Source organism: Prunus mume, linkage group LG6 (assembly GCF_029339155.1).
Source record: "Prunus mume cultivar Tortuosa linkage group LG6, ASM2933915v1, whole genome shotgun sequence".
Taxonomy (NCBI): domain Eukaryota; kingdom Viridiplantae; phylum Streptophyta; class Magnoliopsida; order Rosales; family Rosaceae; genus Prunus; species Prunus mume.
The window spans coordinates 6,442,225-6,451,300 of NC_142703.1; the positions used below are offsets into that span (position 1 = coordinate 6,442,225).

Genomic DNA, 9,076 nt, shown 5'->3' on the forward strand with positions numbered 1-9,076 from the left:
TCATTGTGTAGTAAAAACTTTCATGCTTTTTAAAGAGGAGATAATTACTAAGATAAATAAAATTTCAATGAAGATTATTTTTTGATAGTTTGTTGCCAATGGTACAAGTTATGCTTAGAATACTTCTAAAGGAAATTGAAAAGAGCTTTAATTATTTTGAACAACTACAATGGAAAATGTTTTATGGATCAAATTAATAAGAGTTGCGTGCTTATATTAAAAGTGGAACCCCAATGCCTTAGTGTTTTAATAAATTAAATTTTCTTTAAATCAAATCCTGCTTAAATCTACTTCTACATCACAATTGTTTCTTTTCAACTCTATAATTTTATTTACACTGCTCTCTGTGGATACGACACTCGGACTTTCGAGCTACACTGCTATACGACACATTCGCTTGCGTTTGCAAAGTGGTAAAAATCACTGGTCAATGCTTGCGACCGACTTCTGTCCAAAGGGCTTTTGCTAATCACTAATTGGGCTTTTGCAGATGCTGGGAAAACTCTTGGCAGTTTGGGCCTTAGTCAGTTTAACCATGAGATTGGTCTTTTAACTGTAGGAATTAACATGTGTTAATTTTGGTCTAAATAATGCCAAATCCAAAAACAGATGTTTTTATGTAGTTGCCGATTGTTTTCTGGGGTTTTCCCCTCTTGTTCATGTAGTACCAGGAGCATCCTTTTTAGCATCTTTTAAGAGTCCAGCCAATGAATATAGGTCAATGAAAATTCAATGTGAACTACTGGATTGCAGATCAGGCGAGCTTATGCTTTTCCTAATGGAGTTTGAATGAGCAGCAAAGAGAAACAAAGTTAGAAAGAGCTTGACCGAAAGAAAAAAAGGTTAGAAGGAGAAAAAACGAAGTGCCAGAAGATAGAAAAAGGAAGGCACGAGAATTTAGGAAGGATAGAGGAGAGATAATGTAAAAGCATTAAGTGTCAAATTTGTTATGGTAATCACAATTAATTATTATAATGGATGCAATCTGAAACATTGAATGTGACTAAATCTAATGGCTTAAAATGTGTGTACTAATTTGTGTCAAAAATATGTCTCCCAATCCTGACCCATATATATATATATATATATATATATATATATATATACTTATTCTCTTATTCGAATGTCCGCACGTTATTATTGTGTGGATGTTATTGTAAACAAGTAGGAAAGCAGCGAGGGATAGTACAAAATACATGGTGTTCGTACTATAATAACGTCCGCATAGGATAATTTCTGTAAATACATGACACATAAACAAAACACACACCACTTTGAAAGTTTGATTATTTACTTGTAATATTATGTGAACAACTAGACTGGGAAGGCTGATTGATCCTGCTCTCCAAGTCATTAGTAGAAGGGAAAATCCCTGAACAATAAAGGGAGCACAAAGATCAGCATTATCACATCAGAAAGCCTTGCATAAATCAGGCTTGGATTGCACTTCATTCTGAGAGTGGAAATAGCAATGGCAAGGCTAACATGCATGCGGCTGTAGCCCAGGTAATCCTTTTAAGAAAAAGAAAAATTATCATTTATAAATGGGGCTATAGACTGACTCATTGGCATGGCCATTGATAATTTTCTTATATAAACCTGAAAAATGGGCCTAAATTGATCCTAAAAACTAATAGATGGGTAGTTCCTAAATTGAATTTGTGAGTTTATATCTAATTTTAATAGTAACAGTAGAGTAGATGGTACATTTATTATTTTATAGTAGTAACAATATAGCAATTAAACCTTATTTTTCCAACATATAGAATTTTGTTGTGGAAATGATGTAGGAGTTGATTTTCTGAGAAGATAGACCTCTTTTATTCCTATGCTATATGCACATTATGTAAGTTATTAAGGGTTTAATAAATATTTTTTGGAATAATCAAATTAATGGAAATCATATCTAAACTTTAATTCGGAGCAGGGAGAGTGACGAACCATAAACAAAAAAAAAAAAAAAAAAAGAAGGAAAAATTACATAAAAAAGCATGATACAAATAAAGGTAAAATCACATAAAAAAGCATGATACATGTGGTTTTGCATAAGCTTTATTTCGAAGATGTAACTTCTTCTGGAACACACATAAAAGGAGGGGAAAAAAAAACACACAAACACACAAAAGAAGAAGCGGGAACCTTATTAATTGAGAGCTATAGCAACATCCTTATTCTGACATTTTGAGCTACAACATAGAGCTCACAAATCATCACTCATTACCAGATACTCTATCAGCTTCCTTTTTCCTTTTAATGGGAAGTGGAAGTTGATTTATAGTCTCCCTAATTGAAGATATAATCGGCTTCATTTCCTTTAAAATGTATTTCACACATTGGCGAAATCCGTCATACAAAGGAAACTGCGAGAGCCCAAACACAGAGACAGGAAGAAGGGCAACCACATAAATGAGGGACGTTGTCCACATCTTTTGATGATGAATCAAGAGCACAACAGCAGCAGTGAAGGTGAGCATGGTGGCTACCAACGAGAAGAAGAGAAGGGCGAATCCTAAATGCAGCCTGAAGGGAAGAGAACGGTGAAAGTTTTCGTACTCAAACGGGGACGTCAGGATAGAGAGAAACGTGCACAAAGAAGTCAATGAGAAGATGAGCGAGATAATATCCGAAACGGCGAATATGACAAAGAAAGTAGAATGCCTGAGAACAGGAACCCCGTAGTTATCATTACCCCCGGGAGCCGTAAAGGCAGCTGCATAGGCCACGGTGGCCACCAAAGCTGCCACGGTCGAGCACGATTGAGCTGTCTCTTTTATCCATGTTTTTGCCGATTTAAGATCATTTTCATGCTCATTCTCGAAGAGCTTCTGCGCTGTCAGGCCCTGCTTGTTCTGGTGCATGGCGTAATGACTTGGCATTATCTTTTCCACACGCTGGCCACAAATGAAAAAATTATTGAGGATGATGAACCATTTTGATCAAGTAAACAATAGATTTATAACTAGTTTCATTTCATATTTAATAAATAACTATAACTAGCTCTCAGTCCAGTGATATACTTCTGTTTGCAATGTTTGAAGATAATTATTAAATATTATTAAAAAATTAGGGAATTAGGCGTGTATATATAAAGTCACTCACCGCCATCCAACGCAATTCTTCTTGCAATTGAAATGCTGGACCACTTGAGCGTTGAGCGTCTACGGGGTTAGAACTCACATATGCAGCGTGGTGCAATATGGTGTTCCCATCTGTATCAATCCAGTAAGCCAACCTTGACCTTATCGATTTGCTCTTTTTCAGCATGTTAAAGATGGCCAGCCGGCGATGCTTAATGGCCATGTGAAAAATGTTTTGTTGAGTTACAGGATCGTGCGCCTCCACCGCTTGAGGGTGAGAGTCCAATATCTTTTTCACAATTTTTGATATTCCCATGCATGTTGCTATAAGCAATGGGGTATGCTTAAGGGTAGATTCAGAGGTTTTTTCTTCCATCTGTGGAGGATCATTTGATTTTTTTGAACATACCAGAGTAAATGTGTTGACTTCGGTTGCTATATTTACCACCCATGAATAGTCCTTCTCCGCCAGCAAACGAGTGAGTGTCGATAGACATTTTTGATTTTTGATTTCATCGAACATATCACGGATTGGTCGCCATCCTAGTAAGTTATGATCATTATATATATGCATCCATATTAATATTCATGAGAGATATTATGAAGAGAAGGAAAAAAGTAATAAAGCTGTAAGAGCATGCATCCACATGCATGAAAATGAACCTTCAATTATACAAAATTAGTCTTAGATTGTCATTCTTGGGTAAGGCCTAATTAAAAACCTGGCTGTTAGATTGGTTCTATTTTATTTTTAGTTCTCTAACTCTTTATATTTGCAGTTACGTTATTATTATATTCTAAACATATCGATACTAATTTATGAACATCTTTGGAGGTATATTAGATCATCCTTGCAAAAAATTAGACAAATCGGAAACCATTTCGACATCCAATTGTGTTCTACAAAATCAATGAACACAGTGCTTCAAGACAATACTAAAATTTCAATAACTGAATTGAGTGGTAAAATGATATCGGATTTAAGTAATTTTTTGTAGAGATGATCTTTGAATGATTATCTAAAAAATAGCCAGTTTGGATTAGCGAAATACATTGCGGAGTGAGCCCTATAAGAGTGTCCCTCAATAGAAGCTCTCGCTATATATATATATATAACTATTATAAAGCCAGGCCTTATCCTATGGTGTGACAGCCTTCAGCAAAAGTCAAAATGAACCATAACTAGAACTAGCCCTAATACAAAAAAATAATGATAGCTATAGTCAAAAGGAGCAAAATTAAAATCTAACCTCACACCAGGTTTAAGGAAAATGTTTCTTAACTAATAATGGCTTACCAACATTTCATATTATGGAAAAATAACTTTTTTTTTTTTTTTTTTTCTAAAAAAATAAGTGGTTTTAAAGATTTTATGCAAGGATGACATTCTATATATATAACTTCGAAAGTTTGATTAGTTACTTGTAATATTCTGTGAACAACTAGACTGGGAGGGCTGATTGATCCTGCTCTTCAAGTCATCAGTAGAAGGGTAAATCCCTGAACAATAAAGAGCGCACAAAGATCAGCATTATCACATCAGAAAGCCTTGCATAAATAAAGCTTGGCTTGCACTTCATTCTGAGAGTGGAAATAGCAATGGCAAGGCTAACATGCATGCGCTGTAGCCCAGGTAATCTTTTAAGAAAAAGAAAAATTACCATCTATAAATGTGGCTATAGGCTGACTCATTAGCATGGCCAATGATAAATTTTTTGATATAAACCTGAAAAATGGGCCTAAGTTGATCCCAAAAAATAATAGATGGTGTTTCTAAATTGAATTTGTGAGTTTATATCTAATTCTAGTAGTAGCAGTAGCGTAGATATGGTACATTTATAAATGAGCATCTTCCATACGCTTATGCGAAATTTGGCTTCGAAGGCATGTGGCATTTGGGCTAGCAATTGAAGACATGTGAGTCCATTGTTTTCCTTTCTATTCGCAAGCTTTGGGTACTCTTTTACTAACCAAAGAGCAGTCTCTGCGTTGAAGGAAAACCGTGTTAGTAATAATAATAAAGTCAAATAAAAAAATATTAGATTAATATTTATTTGGCAAGATTATATATTTGAACCACACATTCAGACAAGAATTAATCTTAATTCACAGTAATATTTCATAGATAACTAACATATATAACTAATAATGCAAATGTCAAAGAGGAGAGAGAGAGAGAGACCAAAATGTTGGCTAATGACTGCGATCTGAAGAATGGATATGTTATCATGGTTTCTGATGAAGTGGTACTCCATAGCCTCCTCCTGCTGCTTCTCTATATCCTGCTGCTCTATATCCTGCTGCTCTATATCCTGCTGCTGCGGCTGCAGCTTCACTTGGGAAGCCAAATATTTGACCAAGTTTGCGTGACCGAAAGCAGCAGCCCTGTAGAGTGGGGTCTCTCCTAAGTTGTTCTGAATCTCTAGCATACTTTCATAGCTATGATCGTTTTCCTTGACTTTGTTATCCTTGCAAATCAAGAGCCTTGCTGCGTCCAGATTTCCAGACGCAGCCACCTCATGCAGAATGGTATTGCCATGGCTGTTCCTGATTGTCAACGCACAGACTAAGTCCGCAGGGTCTTTTATTAGTTCAATCAAACACCGGAGCACGTCGTTGCGTCCGGCAACAGCTACGACATGTAGTACAGTGTCGATGTTCGTTGTCAATTGGCCAAGTACTTCATCTGGCTTCTTCTTGTAGAATTCTTTTAGGGGTTCCCATTCGCCGTACATGGCCCATTTATATGGCTTTTCGCTCTGACGCAGTGCCTTTCCTATAAAAACATCCTCCTCCATCTCCTCCATCTCCTCCATCTCTAGCTATATTATTTTTCGACTCAATTCGTTGCTTTCTTTATATAACCGCGCGCTCTCCACTACTCTATATATGGCGAGTAATATTTGATATCCCCAATATCACCTGGCTTTTTTTCTTTTCTTTAGCATCACATACGTTGCTTAATAAATTAACAAAGTAAATTCCATCGTTCTGGAAAAAAAAAAGAACAAAGTAACAAAGTAACACGTATACCAGCCCGTAGTTGTAAAATTTAAAAAAGAAAAAGAAATAAAGTAAAAGTAGAATAACAAATCAAAAAAGCATCGAATAAATTAAGCAAAAGTATAAGCATGAATCGTTTGGTACGACATAAGTATAAGCAAAAGTAATAAAGCGAAAATGGAATAACAAGTTAAAAGAATCATCAAATAAATTAAACTTGTTATATGGATCAGCCAATAACACAGGTTTCACGTTTTGGTACGACTTAGGTATAAATATAGATAAAAGGGAGCTTCTCTATTACAGAACAATAATGTTACGGATACTAGCTTATTAATACCACTATATATATATATATATTGCACACAAGTTATGTCATCTCGAATGGCAACCCTGTCATCTGCCATGTGGGAGCATATATTTTCGTCTCCAATCAGGGCACGCCATGTGGAAAATAAGATTATCTCTCAAATTAATTAATTGAATCAGTTTATTTGGCCAATTAATTAATTGGGATAAATATCTTAATTAATGAGATATTATCTTTATTTAAGACCAGCCAACAACGCATGAATCGTTTGGTACGGCTTAAGTATAAGCAAAAGTAATAAAGCGAAAGTGGAATAACAAGTTAAAAGAAGCATCAAATCAATTAAACCTGTTATATGGATCAGCCAATAACACAGGAATCATATTTTGGCACGACTTAGGTATAAATATAGATAGAAGGGAGCTTCTCTGTTACAAAACAATAATGCTACGGACACCAACTTATTAATACCAATATATATTGCACGCAACTTATGTCATCTCTAATAGCAATCTTGTCATCTGCCACATCATCTTTTTCTTAAGTGCTTATTTTGTTTGGAAAAAGAAAAGAAAATCACCAATAAAAACAGTAGAATAGATGACCCAGCAAGTTTAGATCCAATTGTTGAACCCATGCCAGAAAAATAGTTGTACTTTAACTGTTTGTTTACCGTGATTTTGGTTTTTCAAAATTTTCGTCTATTATTTTCGATATCTGATACTTTTCCATGCACGAACCACTAATCTACCCCTACCTTGTCCTTCAATACCTGCCAGCGTCAGTCTGCACATCTTGTTTTTGTGATATGCTTCCATTCCTTTCATATTTATACACATTTAGACTTGTGTGAAGGTATAGGTTATTCCTATTATAGAAAATTTGGCATAAGTGCAATTCTAATGAGAGGTGTTGGGTGAAATCCATGCAAAAATTGTTGTTGATCTAAGTTTTTTGACTTTTGCGTCACATAAGATTACATGCCTTTTTTGATTTATTGATGTTTACATTTTGTTTTAGGGATTTTTATAGACATGTCACCTGAACATATACATCAATTTCAATTTGTCACCTTAAAGAATTATGCCCCAAAAACATAAGAGTATCTCCAACAGCCTCTTTAACAATTTTGGAGTTCTAAAATAGGTGAGTCACATAAGAAAAACTCTCTCCAACAACCTCTTCAATCTTAGTCATCAAAGCTGCAACCTCTTTCTCTCTCTTTAGGACTGGTAAGTTGACTTTAGCTCTTCAAACATTTATTTTTACTTCGGAAAAACAAAACCTACCTTGAAAATGTTAAAAGCATGCATTTTTTCTTTTCATACAAAAAATACAGACATATCCACATGTTTTTTTTTCCGTGATATTGCATTAATTGAATTGAAGAATTTGTTAGAGCAAAAATTATTCAAATTGCAAATAAGGTTTTTCAATATAAAAGTGCATTACTGAATATGTGGGACCCAAAAGTGCATTTTTGAAAATAAAATCTGTTTTTGCTCATTTTCGTAGGTCAACTTCTTAACCATTGATCACCATGTTCCGGTGCTCGGATGCAGTAAAGTTCTACAAGAAACTTGTTCCAATGAGTATCGACTACAACATATCCGAAATTTAGCTCCATTGAACAAGTATAACCCCCCAACCAATCCAACATTGATCTTAGCTTTGGGAATTTGTTTTGGGCCAGTTTTACCTCCACAAGGGAGCGTTTTAATGAATTTAAAAACTAAATCTCATCATGACATGAAGAATATAAGATTATCTTATATTGGCCATTGGCATCTGCTGTCCATTGGCCATAGATTAATAATATGGGGTAATGGGGATTCGTTATGGTGACTTTACATTCTTAGCCTTGGTTTTGCATACAGTAAGCACTCCTACAAGAAGTATTTCTTTTGCAAATGATATTATTTTAAAGAATTTTAAGATGCATATATATATATATATTTTATACATATCAATTCCCTTTTCTTCTTTAAAAAAATCCAAAGATATTGGTGATATTGTGGGTTAGTATTGTACTTTTATGTGTTCTCTCTCTATTTCAGTTCCTTTGGCTGCATTGGAACTTCCAATATTGACTTTATGAACATGTATGAAATATTGACTTCATGAGGCATTATGACCATGGTTGAATAACTGGTGACAGTCCTTTTGTTTTGAAGTGTTTTGGTGCAAGGATATAAGATTATCTTCTATTTACTTATAATACACACACGCACACACACACTCACAGACATATATATCTTTAATCAGTAGACTTTACATCCATTGTCACACTTCTGAACCAACTTGGTCTGTCACTTTGCATGATGCACTACTACAAAAAGTGACAAAGATGATCAGAAAAAAACGACGGTCTAAGGAAAAACCGTCGTTGTTTTTAAAAACGCAGTTCTATAAAACCGCCGTGTAATAATACTTTAGACATCTAAAAAATGGAGGTTATTGGTGCTAAATGAAAAAAGAAGAAGAAGAAGGTAGGGCCTATGCACTATGTAAGTTAATTATTCGATATTAAAGGGTTTAATAAATGTTATTCGAAATAATCATATTTGTCAAATTAATGGAAATCATATCGAAAGTTTAATTTGAAGCTAATTGAAAAGGGAGCTGGGAGTATCCACAGTCCAAAAAATCATCCTCTACTTTAGTTCAACAAATGAGTGATGAACCA

General features: G+C 34.8%; 1 protein-coding gene across 1 annotated transcript; it reads right to left on the reverse strand.

Moving 5' to 3' along the window:
- Positions 1 to 2,039: 2,039 nt before the first annotated feature.
- On the reverse strand, positions 2,040 to 5,919 carry LOC148915975 (uncharacterized). The gene is made up of 5 exons (XM_089053779.1): positions 5,260 to 5,919; positions 4,912 to 5,061; positions 4,500 to 4,577; positions 3,100 to 3,620; positions 2,040 to 2,891 (listed from the first exon to the last, which is right to left on the reverse strand). The coding sequence occupies exons 1-5, from the start codon at positions 5,891 to 5,893 to the stop codon at positions 2,211 to 2,213; spliced, it is 2,064 nt and encodes a 687-aa protein (XP_088909905.1). The 5' UTR covers positions 5,894 to 5,919; the 3' UTR covers positions 2,040 to 2,210.
- Between the last annotated feature and the right edge of the window lie 3,157 nt (positions 5,920 to 9,076).

Excerpts from the sequence above, each read along its gene's own strand:
- LOC148915975 (XM_089053779.1), bottom strand. The coding sequence starts at position 5,893 with ATGGAGGAGATGGAGGAGATGGAGGAGGATGTTTTTATAGGAAAGGCA. Across the intron at positions 4,578-4,911 it reads GAAGATGCTCATTTATAAAT|GGATTTACCCTTCTACTGAT; the intron begins GTACCATATCTA and ends TTTATTGTTCAG. Across the intron at positions 3,621-4,499 it reads TTGTTCACAGAATATTACAA|GATGGCGACCAATCCGTGAT; the intron begins GTAACTAATCAA and ends ATAACTTACTAG.